Raw genomic sequence first — 21841 nt, 5'->3', positions numbered from 1 at the left:
CAAGGGCTCCGAAGATAGCAAACATTTGTTTAGATGTGGTTGTGCAACCATCCCATGGAGACTGCTACATCCCACTAAACTGCCCTGACTACAATCTGCATCTGTGTGGTAAGAACCATTTGAATGAAAAAACAGGAATGTGTATTCTACGGTTTAAGGATAGTGGAAAGTCGGTTGGTGTGTTCTGGATGGATGTGGGAGCCATCATGTGGCTCCAAATGGTCATTCCAATTGAAAATCTATTATAACTTCTCAAGGGTACTTCACAGATCTTACCAAATCTAGATATGCAACCTTTGTAGACTGATATAACAGGTACAATTACTCACGTTTCCATAAACTTCCATTCCATCATCTCAAGCATTAGTTGTCAAGGCACTGATTTGGCATTTTAGCTGGTGTAGAGTATTCCCACTCTGTTCAGCTGCTGGATAGTTTTGATCTGGTTGCGAGCTGGATGCAACCTTCTTCTAGCCCTCGTTAGTCAAGCAGAAATGGCTCCAGGTTAAATCCACCATCTGACCTACTCAGAATCAACTGTGTTTTACCAGGCGGGTTTAAAGGGATATTCCCCCACACTTCCTTACAAGATATGTCACATGACATGTAAGGATTACATTAGTTGAACATTTATAGTGTCTAAATGATGGACAGTATCTGGTTGCTAGGTATCAAAGCACAAATTACTACAATGGGTGTAATCTGAATATTGCATTTATTTAAATACATTAAATTTAGCAATGTAACAAAACTATTGGCATATGAAATTCAAACACCATTTAAATGAAAAAAAAAAAAAAATACATGGCTCACTTCATTTTCTGTAGCTAGTGTCAGCGACACTAGTTTTTTCTCTCAAAATCTCCAGCTGTTTTTTCCATTTCCCCCCTCTGACATTGTTCACAGACTACTATCTTACAATAAGAGTGCTGAATAAAAATGAGGTAAGAAAGTGGTTTGAAGATTACAGATCATGCAGAACATGCTAAACAGCAACAAAAATATTTTGTTGTAGAGAAAGAAAAAAACCAACAATGTGCATTACAAAATAATCGATTTACACAGCTTTGCATCTTTGGTTACAAAGTATGTTGAACGATTTCACAGCTTTTCCCCCCTTAACCAAAGACAAATGCACATGAAGACAAGGCTATAATGACGGGGTAGGGGGTGAATAGTATGGCAATACTTTCTATTGATAGAAGAAACTAGCAAAATAAAAATAGCCTCCAATAGATTCAGGTTACAATTTCATGTCACAATAATTGGCGTTTACCTGTACAAACTTGCTATGCTTTTGATACTTAACACTATACAAAAAGATGTACATTCAAACTGGATCTTGTCATTTGTGAAAACACAAAGCCGAACTATAACTGCCGTTAGTGTTAGACTAATGTCAGACTTTATTGCCTACATAGAAAGGTAGTTCATGTTCACAGACCCCAGGATTTTCAAGGTGGCCAATCACTTGAAACACAGAGGAAAACGTGTGTGGAGGGGTGATCATTAAAAAAAAAAAAAAAAAAAAATCATGACATTGTTCCTTTATGAAAATAGCAGCCCTGTAATAAATAATCATAACAGTAGACCTCTGATGCATGGATTGGACTCACGATTAAGTAATGGCAGCGGTGACGGCTCTGAAAATAGACTCTTCCACTTTACAACATGAAACAGCAAGGCTAAAAATAAACCCGTCCACCCACTGGATTATATCGCTTAAAAAAATATCTCTGACTTATTCATTCGTCCCTCCTGTGAGCTGTACCCTCTTCCACACCCAAGGGGGGGGGTCGAGTCATGAGTCAGCATCTAGTCCACAGGCTCTGACCAAGCATTCAACTAGTCCAAGATCCAGCAAGGTGCCACTTGTAAGATCCCACCTCTCTCTCTCTCTCTCTCTGGATGATTGCATTAACACTGGGAAGGCCTACAGCACACATTCATACGTGTATTCACAAACACACTGACAATCTCTTAACATACACAAACAGACACGCAGAAGCGCTGCTCTTGGTTGTAGTCAAGCTGGTGGCTTTCACATTCAAACTGTAACTAATTGAGGATTCAATTACGTATTATTCTGTCCCTTTCATGAATAGAGAGGAACAGGATGAGCTTCAAGCAGAGGTGACACTAGGCTGTTTTTGCTGAGGGTGCTGGCTGGCTTCAAGATTGGCCCGGGGTTGCTGGGCCTGGTGTTGCTGGGGCTGGGCCTGGTGTTGGGCCTGGTGTTGCTGGGGCTGGGCCTGGTGTTGCTGGGGCTGGGCCTGTTGTTGCTGGGGCTGGGCCTGGTGTTGCTGGGGCTGGGCCTGGTGTTGCTGGGGTTGGGCCTGGTGTTGCTGGGGCTGGGCCTGGTGTTGCTGGGGTTGGGCCTGGTGTTGCTGGGGTTGGAGTTGCACTTGAGGCTGCGATTGTAGTGGGGCAGAGACATTAAGTTGTCCGGCCCCTTGCTGGGGAGGAGCGCTCGTAGAGTTTGAGGCTGCTGGGACGGAAAGCTGTGACAGCTGGTCGTTGTTGGCCAATGATTTCAACACAGCATTCTCCCTCTCCAGTACAGAGTTCCTCTCAAACAGCTCCTTGATCTGCTCCTTCAGAACCTCCACCTCCTCACGCACTGCATACATTAGATGGCTTTTTACCAAGTCCTGAGCAGGCAAAACCAAATTGGGAACAAACTATGAGCTCACAAGTATCCTTTTGGTACATCCAAGTAATATCTAGACCCCACACTAGGGAAGCCATTCCTGATGTCCTACAACCAGCATATGATACTGCAATCATAATATACATTAGGGGAGAACAAAAACCTTTGTCTATTTGAAAGGGAAAAGTGTTAATTACTGTTATGGATAGTCAACCATGTTGTGTTCTAGTATGTCCAAAATCAGTATAATTACATTTTAAATTATACACTTCAAAAAAAAATCAATGACTTACCATTGCCTGTTCAATCTTATTATCAATGGCAACAACACTGGCTCCAGAGGCACTAAAAATGGAAGAAACGATAATGTATTCAGACAACTAGGCTACACAATGAAAACTGATTCACCAACCTGTTCAAAAAATGGGATTGCAGACAGTCAAATAAAGCATTAAACACAAACCACTTTTGCAATATCCAAAAGTTGATATATTAACCATTTTCACAGTTTAGCACATTAGTTATAAGCCTAACATACAGAGATTATGTTTGGGTCAACTGGGGCCCGATGAATGTGGTTAGGCATGTTCGCGTTATATAGGCTACCGACTTCATTCCAAGTAGCCCTGTATGGGAAGTATAATTCATTTGTTGTAGATGTGCAGAAGAAGTGCATGCTTTCACAAATAATGTAATTTGACATGGCTACAAAAATGCCCATATAATGCCAACAAAGCTGTGTAGTCAGTTGCCAAGAGCAGGGAAAAAAACGACTTGGTTTCTCACTTCAACAAAACACACGCTGCACGTTTTAAACAAATGATGCATAGAACAAGCAAAACCCATTTAAAGAAGTGCCAAACGGAAAATAATATAAGTTTACCTGCGACGTTCCCTGTAAGTATACAGTGACCCCGAACAACCATACGGGGACATGGGACAAGGCGGTAAATTGTAAGAAATTGTGCACCGCATGATTGGGCGAACAGTGCTCCTTCACTGGCAGCTGTAGAAAGAAGGTCACTACGGCTCACCGAGGTACTGAAGTAGATCACGTTGGAACTACATTTAGCGAGATGAAACGTGAGACAAACATTTGTAGAAGTCAAAACGGATTTACTAGGAGGCGGGGAGAAAACCACACCTCCCCAGCTTTTTGATGTGGAGACAAGGAGAAATAATATGAACTTGGATTTGGGAGGATTTGTTTTATTGCAGTGTAGCAATCGCGTTGCACAGGGTCCTACAATGGCCTTGGCGCACGATGGTATCATACTCTTATCATACATTTGATGGTAAAGGTGCATAGCGAACAGGGGTCAATGTGGCCTTTTAAAAGCGGGATGATTCATCAACCCAAGGAAAATTAATATGCCAGCAATTTGCCTAGTAACTCGAATTGAAAAGTAACAGACAGTACAAGTATTTTTAGGGCTGCTAGGCAGGTTAGATCCTATATTGCATGTGTAGCTGTCTCAGTTCTTCTTACATCAGTAAATACCATATGACGTGACACGGGTGACTGAAATCTAACCCTTTTTCACATGGTACTCTTTATCAATGGATGCAATCTGTCATGCATCATTATTCAATAAATTATGTTTCCACAGGGACTTTGTTAACAAACCACACCATCTAGCATCCATGTACACACCAAGTATTTTATTCTGCCTCTCTCAAACACACACATAATAACAGAGCACAAAAAGTTGTGTTTCTCCTCTGCCATTAAAATAACTTGCTGGAGCAATTGTTCAGACGATTAGTATCAACAGGACGCTACCCAACCAGGTGAGGAATGTCCTCATAGCTCTTCCTCCAGCCATGTGACCCCAGGTGTCTTTACAAAACAGCTGACAAATGAAGACAAACCAAGACACACACATCCTGTAAGGCTGACAGGATCACCAATTCGAACACTTTTCTTGGAAGTGCTTTGGAGAGCGGGTTAGGCTAACCCAATGTGTGTTTCATTAGGTTAGGAGGTGTGTACGTGGGCATACACACACACACACACAGCCCCCTCCCCATTGAGCAGACCTCATGCAGATGTGGAAATATTCCCTATCATGAGTTTAGCGAGCTGGTAGACACGGGCCTCTTTGCAAGTAGCCACTGTTCATGACTCACTCCCTGCAGCAGCTAAGAATCAATGTTCAAAGATAGGCTGTGATGAAGAACGGTACAGCTGGAGCTAAAAAAGAAGCGTTACATTTCCCAGAAGTCCTGTGAAAAGACTCTCATCCGAGAGCAACTGGTCATGATGACTGTACAGAGACCAGAACATGAGGCTTGGCAGTGGATGGTGTTTGGAGAACCACACCACCAAGTAAGCACCCACATGACCAGCCTGAAGCCCCACGGCTCTTGTTAAAGCAATGGCCTTCAATGGACGAGCCCCTGACTTCAAACACACATAATACGTGGTGAAGCCACCAATCTGGCTCTATACCTAGGGGAAATAGTACAAACAATGTACAACTGCCTGTATTAGTTTCGGAGCACACAGGGCTCAATGCTCGGCTGAGATCAAACGACACACCGGCGAATGGTATGCGCTCTTATCCGGGTCCATCTTGGAAACTCAGAGTTGTAAAGTTTACCTTGTGCAATAACAAGAGAGGCGTGAGGGAGGGCACCGTCGATGGTTTAGTGGTCATATGTTAAACTACGAATGGTTGAGGGAGAAGGGGTCCCAGAGACGACTGAGAATCAAACACGTCTCGGTTTATTGGGGGCAGGGGGGTTGTCATACCTTGCCCCTGGCAACTGTTGCCTGATAGTGTAACTTGGAGGCTATTTCAGTGACACAGACAACCCAGGTTAGGACATTCTCTTCACCCCTTTGGCACACAATAAAAAGAAGCTCAAAGCTCAAAAGCAAGGCCAGCGACAACGCATGTTCACAGTGTGTAAGTGAGATGAACACCTTTTAGTGAACTTTACAGAGTGCCTGCTCATTAAAGACACAGTACAATGTCTTCAAGGAGCAGGTGCAAACGAGCTTTGCGTGACAACAGGCAAATGTTTCTCTGCAGTTAAAGACAAATTGACTGAATGCCTATTTCTCATGCAAAGGTGCTTTAAAACCATGCTCTTGTAGTGAGGTAATCATGCCTGAGGCTTGTGAGCATAGCTGCTGTCATATTACAACAGGTGTCATTATTAGCCAATCGGCACACAATGTCAGAAAACAGCAGTCTGATCTTCACAGTCCATACGTCAGCCAAGTAATGCTGACAAATGCAACTGACATGACACAATCTGTTAAGGACCCAGGGCCACTACTAATTCCATCTGTGTGCTGTAATTCCATCTGTGTGCTAATAATAGGAGTCTGTGTGCCAGCAATACACCTCAGGAACAGGAAAGGATCCCAAGTATTCAGTCTGAGGCCCTCCAAAGTTACTCTAGTCCCAAACTACAGGCGTGAGGGGAGGGGAGAAAACTAAAAGCCAAAAAAGCACACTTCCAAGATGCTGACAAGTCCCCCCCCCCACATACACACACCTCCATTAGTTTCTCTGTTGGGAGGCACTAACAAGTCAGTCAATATTTTAGTCAGTGGTCTGCAGTCCGAGCCTCACCGTGGGGCTGGGAGAGTGAAGGGGAGGCAACCGGGTGTGACATGACTGCCTGTGTGTGCAGTTTCTGAGCCGTGCTGCTGGTGTGTCCTCTGAACGTTTCTGATTGTATTTTGTCTCCCCATCTGCTGTTCTGCCCATCCAGATATAGTTTACATGCCAACCCTTTTCATAGGTTTTTCAATTTGTATCTAAAGAATGTTCTGCCTTCTGAATGTACCCTCATTCCGGCTATGGAGGTCCTCTATGTTTGGTTCCCATCCATGAACACGTACATAGTTTGCCACTGAGAACTTCACTGCAAACACACACGCAAATATCATGCGGCTGCCCTCACACACACACACACACTCATGCACACAGGCAGGTCTGTTCGAGCCAGTACAGTACCTATCAATGTGGACCTTAGAGTCTTGCAGCCTGTGGCCAGACTGGAAGGCCTGGTAGAAAGCCATGGAGGGGTTCCTGTGCCAACCAAAAAGAAAAGGAAAAACAGGGAAGGGGGGAGAGAGAGAGAGACAGAGAGGGAGATAAATCGGTAGGGAGGATAGAAAAGAGGAGAAAGCAGGCCTGGCTCATGTTGAGCAACGGAAGAGTGTTCAACGATGGGTGCTGAGATTGCACTTGGGATATCACAAGTTCCAGGTAGAAACTAAATTGGTAGTGTACACAGTCCACAAAAACTCATAAGTTTCTTTTATTCCCGTTTCTCAGTAACCACTAATCACCCATAAGGAGAATCCCAGTACAGTCTCATGCCAGAATCTCAAAAGTTCCAACATCTTACGTTGAGGTCTACAGACTATAAGATAAGTTGTCTTTTGGTGACTGCTGTGTTAGTAGGAGGTGGGGAGTGGGAGTGGTCTGGCTCAGATGGTTAACATTACCTCCTATGCCCCTAACTATGGGGCCTTTGAGTCCACGAAGTACACAGTGTTCTATAGCAAGGGATGTGTGTGTGTGGAAGTAAAATGCCCCCCCGCCCCTCGTTCACTTCAGAAAAACTCAAACACACATACAGGCGTAGGCACACACACACACACACACATCCCTACACTGGGGAAGAACAAGTTTATCAACTGCATGTGTGTGAATATCTCAACTCTTAAGACAGAGCTCTTTTCCTAGAAACCTCTGGCTTAATACTCCCCTTGTCACATTACCTCAGGACCAAACACTTTAACTTTTCCCTTGGGTTTGTGGGGGGTGGGGGGGTTGAAAACAAACTTACTTACCAACTACCACACATTGGTAATGTGATAAACACAGATTTGTACACAGGCTTCAACAAAAACACACTCAGACAAACGAGAGAGCTCAGATGATCTTCGGATCTTCATGAGGTCATGACTGTAAAAGTCATCCTCCTCCATTTTCAAGTAGTAAACATTCTGCTCTGAAAGAGCCTCTTTGTAACGTTTATCTTAACTTCTTCTACCATTCTCCCTCTCTCACAAGCAAACTCAGATCCAACGTGATCAATGTTTTCACAAGCCAATACCTCCTCAAAGCAAATATTTGACCCAACGGCACACAGAAGTAATCTTTTGAGGCATTATTTCTCAGTGATTTCACTTATTTGTTGCCTTACTTTGCTAATATACTGACTTCCTTCACTTCTTGTATTGGTAATACCAGTACACAGAAAAATTGTCTGAGCATGAGATTAGCAAGACCTTAGACATTTGGTATGGTGAGTATTAAGAAATAAAGGTAAGAGAGATGGGAAGAGAGAGAGAGAAAAGGGGTAGAGAGAGAAAGATAATTGGAGAGAGAGGGTGGGTGGGGAGAGAGAGCGCGAGAGACTGGTGTTCATGTACCCTTCAGTCCTCAGGCCCAACTGTCAGTCCCACAGCAGAAGTAGGTCAGGACTATTTAGATTCCAGCACCCTAGGGGGTCTGGGGGGTAGTTCCCAAAGGCAAAGGTTGGAGTAAGAGGAGAGAGGGACGAGGAGAGTGCCCCACTCCCACTGTAATAATTCAAACATGGCATCTCTTTGGAAATGTAACCCTTGTAGGCCCCTACTCAACCAGGTGGCAGAGGGCAAACCAAGACAGAAGCAAAGAGACCGGAAGGAACCTGGGTTCCCAGGGAAGAGTGGCATTGTGTGCTGAAAGTCCCGGTTCAACTGAACCAAGCCAGCCACCTAAATACCACACATAGCTAGATGGAATAGGTGTGTAGGCCAACCTGGGCTGAAGCCAGTATGACATAAGCCTAAGTCAGGAGATGCTGTTGAAACAGCCTATTATAAGCAGAGCTGAGGACATGCTGTTCTGTAGATACAAGAGGGCCTCTGTGTACCTGTGGCAGAGGTGCTGACTGAGGAAGTGCTTATAGACAGAGCGACTGGGAGTCGGTCTTGGTAGTAGAACAATAGTGCTTTCTGAAGAAAGAAACAAAGAAAGAAGGTATTTACCGTACGACCACGGCTTAAACATGCACCACAAGTTGCTTACATTTCAAAGCAGCTGTAGATGGTAGTGAGGGCAAAGGGACTGTGCAGTGAGACAGAGGGTGAGACAATGATCACCCTACATCCTCCTCCGTTCTTCTCAGAAAAACAGGAAACAGCAGGACACCCTCCCAGAGGTCAGAGGCAAAGTGACACACACAAATTACATATCCTTTTCCAATGGGCCCACTTTGCATGGAGCTATGGCTATGCCTGCAACCCCTACAACTTTCACCGCAATACCATACGTTGACGCAAGCCTGAACAGTAAGGACATTCTGTGGACATTATGTGAGGGGAAAAAATATATCAACAAAAACAAGGAAATACTACACACAGGGACAAACTAATCTTATTGATTATGGTTATAGAACAAGTGCTGCCCGACTGGCTTGAGTATTTTATCATGCAAAAAAGAAATGCTTATGAGCTCTGTTTTTACTCCAACTCAATTTCAACCAATTTTATTACTAACACCTGTGAAAATTTGTGGTTCACTGAAGCCTGACAGGAGCAGTGACAAAAACTGGAAGTATAGCTTCTCCCTCTACGCTGTCTACTTTCTTGTCGCTACTCTGTAGCGACAAGAAAACTCTGTGCTCCACCCCCTGCACAAGAAGATTGAGCCAAATCTCTCTAAACGAACGCTTACCCCTCCTCCTCTTGTCCACCCACTCACTGTCTCTCTCCTATGGCTGTCCCTGCTGCACATCCCCCCTACTTTTCTGGCTCTGGAGGACTTATTTTAAGTTGCACGTTGGGATTCAATTACAGATTTCTTTCAGCAGGTGATTACTTTTTAATTGATTTGTAAAAACTCTCAATTCCAGTAAGGCATTTCTGAATGTGGTTGTTTGTTTTACCTCTGGTTGCACTTTTCCTTATCTTACCGAGGAAGGAAACATAAGTTTCAGTCATTGGACCAAGAGACTGTGCTTCTGTATTTCTTGACAAGAGATAGAGAAGGACGTCATACATAGTTTCCATATTTGCTTCACGCTCTCTAGAGCACCTCCTCCAGCTCTAGGAATATCTCATTCATTGTTCAACAGCAATGTCATTCAACACCTCTATCTTTCCGTGAACAACAAATCTTTCTCTGCTTGCCTGTCAGTCAGGGACTCTACCACTAGACACAGCAGAGGAGGTAGCACAGAATGTACAGATGCACTGCTGTCAGGTATGGATGGCCAGGTGCCCAGATGGGGGGTTTAGCTTCACATACCTGGCACCTCTCTGCACTGTGGGTGGGGTTGACTATATATTTCAATGACATTGGGAGGAGTAGGAGTTTTTTTTGTGAAGTGACCCAGATTCATTCTAAGTTGACACATGACAGAAAGGGAGAATAAGACGTAATCCTACAATTTGTTGTCGTATTGATCCTTTTAATTATAGAAAAATTTGAACCACATGAGTGGGTGGGTATCATGGCTAGGTGATGTCACATGGAAGAACCCATGTGACAAAAATTGTTATGGTGGACACGCCCCCTCTCCCACATCCTTATCTGGCATACAGGGCCACTGTGGAAAGACCACTGTTCGCTGTGTGATAGCGCAGCCCTATCAGCCAAGACCCCTGCTGCTGTCAACTTGGGAGGGTCTTTTCACAAGCTAAAGAGAAGAGCTCATTTGACAGTGAGCAAACGACAGAGGGCCCAGTCACTTGAATCATCAAGCTGCAAGAAGCTCATCAGCAGCATCACCTCCTTTAAATGGCAACGTATAACTGTGGGATTCATCAACGTACAGAATCACAACTACCACAGTCAAACTAGGCATCAGAAATACCACCTTCACCACTGACCATGCATACAGCCTGCTCTATAAAGTCTCTAAAAAGAAACCATAAAAAGAGATTTGAGGCGCTTTACCGTTTCCTCTTGCGCTTGCCAACCTTGAGTGCACAGCTACGGAACTGAAAGTCTTAAGTTTAGAAAGGAAATGAATAAGGTGAAAATTTGTATCTGCATCTGTGTGATGGTATGCATGCCAGTTAGCTACATACCCGTGTATCAGCAGAGATCAAATCAATCTTTAAAAGAATCAATAATAAAACTACCTTGAGTCAAGTACGTTTCTTTTAGTAACTTTGATTCACCAAGGCTGGATCCAAATATCATCTGACTAGCAGTTCATTCTTCAATGATATGGACTTGTGACGTTCTTCAGACATGGGCCAATCTAATAGGACTGGGAAAACCTTGTGTGTAACTTTGTGAGACAACTGGATTTGCGAGGTCACAAACACGCAAGAGTCCATCTGACTTATTAGTTTGTGCTTGAAACACAGTCATTTGGATCGATTAGAGTATTATGAGGAACTGCAGGCAGCTACAGACATAGTTGAAGTTAGCCTGTGATGGAGATGGTTCATCCAATCACCTGCCAAATATTTTTTTTAAAGCATCTGCCCTTTTCTAATTTCCAAAGACAACTTCTCAGATGGCCAAAATGCCAAATGACGTTGTGTCCTTGGGCAAGGCACTTCACCCTACTTGCCTCGGAGGAATGTCCCTGTACTTACTGTAAGTCACTCTGGATAATAGCGTCTGCTAAATGACTAAATGTAAATGGATATGTGTAGCAAAGGCTTTTGAAAATGTCAATAAAACTGGAAATAATAATATAGCTATAAAATATTATAAATCCCTGTTATAAAACACTAGGTAACAACACATCTGCTGCAGAAGTCTCCATCTTTTGCAGTGTAAGCTCCCATTGCCAGTTTATTTAAATGACACAGTAAATAGATGCCTGTATCTAATGCACAACCAGCTTAAGAGGTTGTCCGAAAGTGTAAAATCAAAACCCTTTTTGGGGAGTGTTTTTAAGCTGAGGGGGTCATGGGTGTTTTCCTGAAGTTGGCTCCGGCACTCTTTCAAGCCCTAATGAGTAACACTAAACATTATACTTCCTTTCTGTGTGCTTCTACTCTAACCCCTCCCTTCTCCCCACCTCCAATCCTGTCATTTCCCCTCCGTGTATAGCTCAAGCCAGCAAAGGGAAAAAGTCTGAGTCTGGCTAGCCATACAGCACCAAAAACCTATTGTTTGGATATTGCGACTTCCTTATGACAAGTAGAGAGGATGAACCGACACTTACCTCACTAAACTGCTTGTGTGTCAGTAACAAAACACACTTTCATGTTCTATCTCCAGAATACACACATAAGGTCCCAAGATACATGTAGAGGCTAACGTATGACTAATCACTATCCATTTATTTAGCATGTGAAAACACTGAATGTGACAAGACTGTCACAGTGCCTGTGCAGGTTCTTCAGTGTTGTTAACTTACAAGCTCGTTCTTGCTTACTGTATGTATTAACCTGCTCTCACAGTGATTTACCTGTCATCATCTCCGTCCACAGGTATGGTAATTCCAAACAGGCTGTTGACAGATGGGCTGGTCAGCTGCAGGTTCTCAGGCATCAGAGGTTTCATCAGGTCTTTCCCAGAGAGGCTGGGAGGCTGGCTGGCCAGGCCCTCCACCTTACCCCTGCTTCCCTCCACCTGTCCAATTCCTACAGACGAGAGGCCCTGGGCCCCACTTGTGTTCCCAAGAGTTCCTGCACCATTGGGGGGGATCTGAGTCTGCTGACCAGGAGGCAAGACAGAGGAGGATGGGTTTGGCGTTGTGGAGGCTGCGCTGGAGGCACTGAGCAGGGCAGGGGGAACACTGGTGCCCACGGCAACAGCAGGCACATTCTGGGGGCCGGGGGGAGCTGGGTAGAGGTTGAGAGGCTGCCCGGATGAGGCATAAGGACCCACTGCCTGCTGCTGCAAGGTAGGCACCACACCCAGTAAGGAGCTGCCAGCACCTCCCAATACTGAGTGCTGCAACAGGGTTGAAGTTGGCTGACTGACAGGTAAAGAGCTCCCTCCTGCAATCAGCATCTCTCCTCCCTGCCCCAGCATGGAAGCCCCGCCAACCGAAGGAGTCACGACCGGCGAGGGGCCCTGGCCCAGAGACTGTCCCACAGAGTGGCTTGCTATAGGTAGGTTCTGACCAGCCAAGGCCACTGGGTGCATGGTTGCAGCCTGGTGTTGTTGGTAATAGTCTGCCTGGTTCTGAGGAAGACCTGAGGACTGGTTGGACAGGTGGTGTCCCAGGGGAATCTGCTGTAGCATGGGCTGCTGCTGGGGTGGGTAGACTAGTGTCTGAGTCTGGGCTGCAGAGGGAACACTAGGAGACTGGCTGCTGTGCCCAATTGGAACCAAATCCTGGGAGGCAGCGCTTGTAACATGTACAACCGATGGTTGCATGGCTGGTCCAGTCATCGACTTGTTGTTGGAGAAAGTGCTCTGTGTGGCCGCTCCCCTGCCAGCCTGTTGCGCAACACTGTAGTTGTGATGGTGGAGTTGCTGTTGCTGCAGTGTCTCTGCTGAGTGTGTGTGAGAGGCAGACACAGAAGCATCGGTCATGGAGCCTAGGCCCGAGTGTGTCGCTGGGGCAACCATCGAACCACCTGTCACACCCAGCCCACTGTCCCTGTCTGTGCCGGGGTCTGGGATGTTGGCATGTCTGATACTATCTACTGATCTGTTGACAACAGAGGCTTCTGAGTCTTTCTCGAAGAACTCCATACAAGTCCACCTGCCCCTTTTGAAGGGCTCTCCAGTACCATGATCAAGTTTGATAACCCTGAAGCGTGAACTGCAACTTGCTGTAGAGTTTGTAGTAGAAGGTGTTGAACTACTCACCACTGGCTGGGATGTGCATACTGACATATTGGTAGTTCCCCCACTTGCTGGTGGGATAGGCTGTTGTTGCACAACCCCAGGCAGTGTGATAAGAGGAGGACTTGTAACAGAACTTGTTACCATGGCTTGCTGGCTTGTGTGAGTTGAGCCTATCACTCCTGCTTTCCGAAAACCCTCGTTTGTAGGTCCAGGCATAGCAGATAACTGTCCAACTTGAGGTGTATACGATGGTGCCACAATGCCTGTTGTTTCTACCCCTCCAATATTGTTTTGGGTTTCCTCTGACGAAATTCTGTCGCATACCGTCTCATACTCGACCCTGGACACTTCGAAAAGTTCTGACGAGACGTCTTCGGTCCGGGATTCGTCTGGGTCATCCAGACTCTCAGTGTCGTCCGCAACACTGCTGGCTGCCACCTGAGCCTGTGTTACACTTGTGATCTGAAAGCAGCTCTTCTTTTTGGCTGGCATTTTGGACATTTTGAGAACCTTTGTATACAACACTGGTCTGAATACTCCCGATTTAAGCAAGGGAGATGATATCAGCTGTTAAATACCTAGAGGTCTAAAACAGAAGATATACATATATCCTAAAATGTATAGCTAGCACGATCACTAACTACAATCAAGATGAGTTTGCGTCACCCGTCTTCCTCTTGTCTCCTGTTGCATTTTACGAGTCCAAAACGAAGCTTGATCCTCGGAAGTTCAGCAATGTGGCTGATGCCAACAACTTTTAGTTAATAGATCCAACTTAATGATAAATCCGAACTGGCCTGTCCATTTAATATACCGGTTCTATAGTTCTCAACCCACCGCTGCAAGACACAGCTCCCCAGCTGCAGGCGCTACTTGAGGCGGAGGCGGGCCCGTACCCCTCAGGCTTCACTCAAAGCTGGCTAGCCAAACCAGCTAGCTAGCTAGCTAGCTAGGTTAGCTCTAGCTTCAACACTCCCCCCTACGTTAGGACAAGTATGTAAGACATCCCGCAAAACAAGTATCCTCTTTACACTCTACTTGTACTTGTAATTTCCGAAATGTAGTACGTTTTCAAAATACGAGTATGACAAAATTCAAAAAGAGAGTCGTTTCAATTTTACACTTCGGGGAAACTGAAATTTGAAACAGCTCCGTCCTACCTCCCTTAATCTTGACAAGATGGCTATGTATGAATGTAACCGCACTGCATCGTGGGAATCTTACGCAACAATTTGTACGTAAAGACATTTGAGAATATCTCTTTCTTTATGCCCCCACCCTTTTCTCCCCCCAACACACACGCACACGCACACACAATGTATGAACGTTTTGCACTCAAAGGTACACTTGCTAAATATATTTGTTTTTATTATTTTCTGTTTCACAAAATTCATTCTGCACTGTTCAAAGGTAAGTTACACCTCAATGTGGTCCAATCCAGCAACAATCCCTCTTACACACATACACACACTCAAATATCAGAAAATCTATGAATTTGTGATCATTTTACTTTTCAAAACAGGCCCATTCAATTCCAAACAGACTTTAAAAATAATAGACTGCATGGCATATTTGGGGACGTAAAAGTAGCCTACATTTCAAAAGTAAAACTAAATTACAAAAGCATGAATGAGTTTAGAAAACACAATCTGTTAAGCACTGATACTGAGTAAACCTGTTAGAGACAAAAACTGCGTACGCGGTATTTTCAAGCCTATGCTGAATTTGTGGATGAGTTGGCTATCTCAAAAAGCGAGAGATTTGGAGATCTGCGAAAAGAACATAGTTATTGGTCCAACCTCCAAGCTGCAGCCATAAAGCCCCCCAACCCCCTTTTAAAAAACAATGTTAAAATAGGCTAACTATAACATTTCACAAAGAACATGTGAGACTATATAAAAAGCATAGTTGAGCAGATGTGTATCATTGGCAATAAATTCAGATTAATGATATTTCTCTTATATATACAGCTGATAGATATGTTGCATATTTATGATTATTTGAAGTGAGCATGTCAAAATCGTCAATCTACACAAATAATCATTCCCATGCAAACACAGACCACTGCGCGGAACACCCCTTTTTATTCCTCCGCCCTCTTTTGCAACAAAACGCTAGAGTCCATTGTGCGGAGTGATCTGATAGGGACTACACCCAGGCGCTGCCTTCTTGTATGCATTGACTTTCTTTATTGCCCGAGACTAGACGTTTGTGAACGTCGAATTGTGGGTATAATTGGTGTCAAATAATTGACTGGTTTGCAATTTAACTATCTGTTCCTGGATAATCATAGACCGTATATTTCACAGCTTATAGGGAGGTTAGTTGTTGATCAAGTACTCAAATATGTCTTGGCAAAGCTACGTGGATAACCTGATGGCCGATGGCAGCTGTCAGGATTGCGCCATTGTTGGTTATACGGACGCCAAATACGTTTGGGCAGCACATGCCGGTGGTTCGTTTCTCAATATAACGGTAAGAGTTGATTTGAGTTGAAGTTTTGTGTGGACCAACTATTAGTAAGAAACACGAATTTGGCTGAACGGGACAGCTAACTAGCTAACGATAGCTAAATCCAATCATTACAAGCATGCTAACCAAGCTAGCTAGCGCTAGCCTTTCCAGACGTGGTAGGGCAACCTAAGTCTGAGTGAGAACATAGCTCCACAAGTGATGCTAGCTGATTAGCTAGCCTAACGTGGCGTCCGATCACCTCATTGTGCATTCAAATGTTCATTCGTGGCATCTTAGATAAAACTCATAGATGGAACACATGCTGTCGCGTGTGTTGTCTCGAGTGCCAATGATGGACTGTTGTATGGAGCTACTTCTTGAGATTTGCATGCGCTGGTTTGAGTCATTCATTGTGCTCCTTGCTCATTTATCAGTTAGTCTACTGTAGTTAGCATAGCTGGCTATCCAGCAAAAGGCCAGCAATGATCCCCGGCCTTGTCTTCCGCTACATGCTAAGCTAACTAGCTCTAACGTTGCCCGAGTTTACTAGCTAACCTATTACCACTGAGCTCAGTACGTGGGGTATCGCTAGCCTGTATCTCCACTTAAGCTTACGTCTAGTTATTTTTACAAGCTTTAGCTCATTGGAAACGAATAACTTGATGCCTCCGACCTTATTTCAGACAGACATGGCAAGCTAATAAGTGGTAGGCTATGTAGCCAGATAGCAGTTTGGCCCTAGCTAACTATTTTGAACAGAATTATCCAATTATTTAATAACTTGTAGGCACTGAAACCGTAGGCGCTAACACAAGTCAGTTTGGCAGGTTCCTTCCGAAGATGGCGGCTTCCTGTCTTCGACGTTGCCTACCTCATAGCTAGCAAACAGTAGCTAAGAAATTGGGAGATACAATATGGGTTTTAGGCATAACTAACTTCTAACAACACAACGCCTGCTGCTGGAGAAATAAATGTTAACTCGCAAGCTGAAGTTGTAAACCGTTGGCCTTAGTGGCCAACGGTTTACAACCTTCATGGTGCCTCACAGATATGTCCTAGTTGTCTTCAGGAACTTTTGGAAATGTATTGTCATCCTTTCCTGTTTGTGCTTTCAGCCACAAGAAATTGATGTAATTGTGGGGAAGGACAGGCAGAGCTTCTTCACCAACGGTATGTCCTTGGGGGGGTCAAAGTGCTCGGTCATCAGAGACAGCATGCAGACTGACAATGACTGGACGATGGACATCAGGACAAAGAGCACAGGAGGGCCAACATACAACATTTCTGTAGGAAAGGCTGGAAAAGGTAAGGGGTGCTCATGTTTTAATCATGAAGATCAATGTATATTACCACACATATTTGAGAATATAACTTGCTTCGCCTCATCCAAACTAGTCTCAAGCATGCCGGTTTGCATCGCAAATAGCAGAGTTTATGGTTGTAGCTGGTGTTCTTAAACTATTTACTGTTAGTATTTAAGTGTTTTGATGAACATGAGTGTTCTGCATGTGCCAATTATGAACTTTCTATTCTAATACAGGCACTGCAGTAAGTGGTAGCATGCAGAGATTAAATGGGAAATGCCTGGCCTAAAAGGCCAACTAAGCCTGTTTGCCTTTGTGGTCCTCAGCCACACTCAATTTACATTTAGTCATTTAGCAGACGCTCTTATCCAGAGCGACTTACAGTAAGTACAGGGACATTCCCCTGAGGCAAGTAGGGTGAAGTGCCTTGCCCAAGGACACAACGTCAGTTGGCTTGACCGGGAATCGAACTGGCAACCTTCGGATTACTAGCCCGATTCCCTCACCGCTCAGCCACCTGACAGCCACCTGACAATGATCACACTAGATCTTTACTTTTCTTCCTGCTTTTTCTAAACTGCTTTATTTGGGGTTTGGTGATGGTCAGTGTCATACAAGTCTGTTGTGGCATAATTAAAGTAGTACGCTTGACCTTAATTGCACTTAAACTGTTACAAGATAACTAAATTATGTTCATCTGTCTAGATCATAAGAGGCAGGGGTGAACTGTTCTTTGCTAGGAGGCTGAGTAGACTAGGAGTATCTTGCTCATTCATGCTTATCATAAATTGTAGGTAATTCTTCAGAAAAAGACAGACATCTTTTTGTCATTGCTTATTGGCTAGTATTTAGTTTGTAAAAACAAATTATTTGTTCTTGGAGGTTTAGTATACATGACAATTTTTAGTTTTGGACACCATTATTCAAGGGTAGCAGTCTGCTGCGCATGTAGAACCACAGTTCAGTTGGTTTATACCTGGTCAAGCATGCTCACCTACTGACATCCACCCAATGGACAATCATGTGACAGTTAAGAACATCTCAGCCACACCTCATTAACTCGTAATCTTTCCCTCACTTACATTTCTTCCCTTTAACCTCTTGCTTCTCTAAACTGTCCCTTTTTCTATTTCTTATCTTTCAGTCTTGGTTCTTGTAATGGGCAAAGAAGGGGTCCACGGAGGCGGCTTGAATAAGAAGGCATACTCAATGGCAAAATACTTGAGGGATTCAGGGTTCTAGTGTCACCAAGCTTGCTTAGTTAAAATTGAGGGACAAAAAGAAGAGAAAGAAATATTGCTGTTAAGATTTCTCCTGCAAGCAGTCAAAATGTCTTGGAAACTTTGATAGCAATGAAGAATGATGGTGGTGGTGGTGGTAAGAGCCTGTCAACTTTGCTCTCCTTTCCAATCGGGGAGTGAAAAAACTCTTCAATTTTGTTGTCTTTTTTTTTCCTTGTGCTCCAGCATTGGTTATAGTCATGGGAAAGGAAGGGGTCCATGGCGGACTTCTCAACAAGAAAGCTTTTACCATGACTGATTACCTGAGGAAGTCCGGATTTTAAAGCAGCCTCCACCCCTCCATTCACTCTCATTCACCCCATTGTATTGACACTATGTCCAGGACTAGTTAGCAAACCAGTATACTGTGCTGTTACTCCCAAAGTCAAATTTGTATGTACTTTTGTTTCGCGCTGCTTTGATCCCCTTGTCTACACTTACATAAAATATCATTTTACTCAACTCTCACTTTCTGACACTACAGTAGGAGCATGTTCATCTAAAGTGGTTGAAATATGTATTTACCAACAACAACAAAAAGTGTGCAAACAATAAATGAATAATAAATAACAGAAGTGAATGATGCATTTGGACTCGCCTTGTATAAACCAATACCCAACTGGCAGATGGTAGAAATGGGAAGCACACCAAGACTAATCATTAAATGATAGGGATGGTCTTGAGTAACGATGCCTTTTGAGCATTACAACGAGACCCCAGGGTCATGTAGTCTTCCTTTTTCTCTTCAGCATGCCAGGATTTGAAATTTGCATGCATATGCTTTAGTTTACAGAATTGAACTCTTGTTTCTGTGCCGCCCTCACATGTTTATGTTCCAGCCAAAGTGTATCCATTCTGCCATCAAGTCCGTGTCCATTTCTCATGGGGCATAAGCATAATTAAATAGAGCTTTCCTCTGAACTAGTCATTTGTCCCACCACAGACATTGTGACCCTCAAGCACACCAAAAAACAATGTTCATTAATGCTTTTGCTGTTGTACTTGAATGTGGTCTTAAGTCGTTGTGGTGTAGGGATATTGTTTTGAGTGTAATGACAGATCAGCGTTGTTGAGGTTTTCAGATAGATATTCTTCCCATGGTCCTTCACTATCCTGGAGTTTACATGGACATTCCATCTTTGACAGCTCAGGCATTTATCTACCGTCTGCCACCTGCTACTTAACTTATGCTGCTGAGATTTGGCAGTAAGGCCGTATAGCCTCCCTACATAACCATGTTGTCATGTCGGAAGTCTTTTTCATTGGACCAAGTGTTATGTAAGTTTTAGGGATCCTCAGAAATGCTACAAACCCTTGTGATGGATGAATGTTGACATTTGTTGACTGTAAATTATTCGACCATTATGCAGTTGACTGTAAAACACTTTCTGCTATGTCTGATCACTAAATAAGTAATTGGATTACTTCAAATTCGTCTATTACAGACGGCATCCTAAACTCTAAATTGTATTCTTGAAATGAATGCATTTTACTGGAAAAATATACCCAAGCAATGCTCTTGGAATTAACTGCCTTGTGCGCTACTTATATATATATATAAAAAAAGTATCCAACTGTCATCATCGGTATATTAAAGAGAAAGTTAAAACTGTACACTGCATTTATGAAAAATGGTGTTGGTTGGAATAAGAACATTTGTAAGTTGTCTTGTGTAAACCTTATGAGAAAACTGTATCCTGTGCCATAAAAGATCTGATCTGTTCCTGATTTGTAACTGCTGCCCCACGAAATACTAACTTAATGGCACTTTCCCAAAGGATATTTTGGCACCAACCTGCTCCAGGTTTTGTGGGTTATGTACATATTAAAAAGAACTTCTTGCAATTTGTGATCTCAATTCTTTGCATTTGAATTTAATATGAAACATATACAATGCATTTGATTAAAGTAGGGGAAATGCCATGAATTGATATATACACCCCTTGTTTACAGGCAGATCAAATAAAAGTTATTCCAACCTTTAAACCCTGTCTGTCCTTACTTAGACCACATATCTAAGTAACGTAAATCATACGATTTACGTTAATCGGTGTGGTAAACATGTATAACTTCTGTTTCAGTGATATTGGTACCCAGAAGTTGCTCTTCTGTTTCACAACAAAAAAGTTCACCTTTGAGGAAAGAACCTGAACCTAAATAGTCATCGTTTTAGGAAACACTTGACCTGGTAGCCTACTGTAGTAGAGCAGTTTCTGTTTCCAATTACTGCCCTCCTAAAATTCTGTAGCGTCCGTGGAATTGAATACACCTGCATGGGAAGGGTGCGTGATTGATTGGTTGTTCATTATTATCTTTAGTCCTCGCCCAAGAAGTAGTCAGTAGAAAACCGGCGTGTTGCCTTTTGCTGCACACTGTTGAGTAGGTAGATTTTTTATTCAATGGCGTGTAAGGACGTATGGAAATGTAGAATTCTGTTCTGCTGTCTCGTAAGTGCACTGAACTCGTTAAGTCAATGCACCGAATCAACTGTAAGAGTTTCAAACTCAATGGGACATGTCGATGTAAAACCCCCTGTGATGGAAAATACAACGTCTATCCAAGGTGAAGTAAAAATGGACGTAGGCCTACAATCTGGAAGGCTTATACTTGGAAACAATGTTCGACCAAGAAATACATCTTTTGCTTATCTGGATATGGACCTGAAACCTCAAGATGGAACTCGGGAAGCAGACTACCAGGCGGATATGGGTAGGCTGTTATATTTGTGACACTGTCTCATTGGTCTTCCTTATTCAATCTGTATTTGTCAATTCGAAAAAGATGGTTTCTTGGTGTAAATGAGCTTGAAAGCAAGAACAATTCCTAGATTGGGAGGAGCCTGAGCAGCTGACTGATCAGTTGCCCAGGACAGAAAGTGCTGCAGTGGAACGCCTCATGCTGATGGACCCTAGGGTGGAATGTGACGAGGAATCAATGGCTCTCAGCGTCCTTCACCCAGGTTCTTCAGGAGGTTTTGTTGTGGACAGAGGTAAATAAAGATGAGCCTTTTCTGCCTTCATTTTTTGTGTGAATTTAGTTTAGCTACATGTGTAATTGACGATCCACTTGCCTCCTACAGGAGATCTCCAGGCTCCCATTCCCCTGAGCCAATTGCCACCAAGCTGTGGTTATACTTTGAGATCAACACAGCAGGATATGGTTTTGGTTGCACCATACAAAGGCTGTTATGTCTTTTTGGAGGTGGGATATGACTTTCTTAGTAGTCTCTAATGTATTAAACATGGTCTTCATTGTCTGCCTTTATTTTCCTAGGAGAATAATTATGTTCTACCATTGCGTTGGTCTGGATTACCAATGAGAATGTCCTGTCCAGCCACCAAGCCATCTTCACCCAATGTCCCAAAAGTCTCCTGTTATCATGATGGCATGATGGTCAAGATGGAATGTGCCTCATCAGATGACATC

At 43.6% G+C, this 21841-nt stretch overlaps 2 protein-coding genes across 4 annotated transcripts; one reads left to right on the top strand and one right to left on the bottom strand.

Annotated features, from left to right (window-relative positions):
- Window positions 1-704: 704 nt before the first annotated feature.
- On the bottom strand, window positions 705-14542 carry LOC136959384 (TSC22 domain family protein 2-like). 2 transcript variants are annotated; one of them, XM_067253705.1, is made up of 4 exons: window positions 12044-14542; window positions 6625-6699; window positions 2944-2995; window positions 705-2651 (listed from the first exon to the last, which is right to left on the bottom strand). In XM_067253705.1, the coding sequence occupies exons 1-4, from the start codon at window positions 13876-13878 to the stop codon at window positions 2124-2126; spliced, it is 2490 nt and encodes an 829-aa protein (XP_067109806.1). In that variant the 5' UTR covers window positions 13879-14542; the 3' UTR covers window positions 705-2123. The 2 variants fall into 2 exon arrangements, with proteins under 2 accessions (XP_067109806.1, XP_067109805.1); XM_067253704.1 differs by lacking the exon at window positions 6625-6699.
- Window positions 14543-15511: 969 nt separating this feature from the next.
- On the top strand, window positions 15512-20401 carry LOC136959415 (profilin-2-like). 2 transcript variants are annotated; one of them, XM_067253743.1, is made up of 3 exons: window positions 15512-15852; window positions 16947-17136; window positions 18280-18595. In XM_067253743.1, exons 1-3 carry the CDS (start codon window positions 15724-15726, stop codon window positions 18375-18377), a joined length of 417 nt encoding a protein of 138 aa, XP_067109844.1. In that variant the 5' UTR covers window positions 15512-15723; the 3' UTR covers window positions 18378-18595. The 2 variants fall into 2 exon arrangements, with proteins under 2 accessions (XP_067109844.1, XP_067109843.1); XM_067253742.1 differs by lacking the exon at window positions 18280-18595 and adding an exon at window positions 18602-20401 and having other exon boundaries at window positions 15520-15852.
- Window positions 20402-21841: the final 1440 nt, after the last annotated feature.

The sequence above is a fragment of the Osmerus mordax genome, chromosome 16 (assembly GCF_038355195.1).
Source record: "Osmerus mordax isolate fOsmMor3 chromosome 16, fOsmMor3.pri, whole genome shotgun sequence".
In the NCBI taxonomy this organism is placed as follows: domain Eukaryota; kingdom Metazoa; phylum Chordata; class Actinopteri; order Osmeriformes; family Osmeridae; genus Osmerus; species Osmerus mordax.
Note: the sequence above shows the minus strand (reverse complement) of the source record. Positions and strands in the feature narration are given on the sequence as shown.

What these genes read in the sequence shown, in the direction of transcription:
- LOC136959384 (XM_067253705.1), bottom strand. Translation starts at nt 13,878, where the DNA reads ATGTCCAAAATGCCAGCCAAAAAGAAGAGCTGCTTTCAGATCACAAGT. An exon ending in GTGGACGGAGATGATGACAG is followed by an intron (nt 6,700 to 12,043) that starts GTAAATCACTGT and finishes TGGTTGGCACAG; the next exon opens with GAACCCCTCCATGGCTTTCT. An exon ending in ATAAGATTGAACAGGCAATG is followed by an intron (nt 2,652 to 2,943) that starts GTAAGTCATTGA and finishes TTGCCTGCTCAG; the next exon opens with GACTTGGTAAAAAGCCATCT.
- LOC136959415 (XM_067253742.1), top strand. Translation starts at nt 15,724, where the DNA reads ATGTCTTGGCAAAGCTACGTGGATAACCTGATGGCCGATGGCAGCTGT. An exon ending in GTTCGTTTCTCAATATAACG is followed by an intron (nt 15,853 to 16,946) that starts GTAAGAGTTGAT and finishes TTGTGCTTTCAG; the next exon opens with CCACAAGAAATTGATGTAAT. An exon ending in TGTAGGAAAGGCTGGAAAAG is followed by an intron (nt 17,137 to 18,601) that starts GTAAGGGGTGCT and finishes CTTGTGCTCCAG; the next exon opens with CATTGGTTATAGTCATGGGA.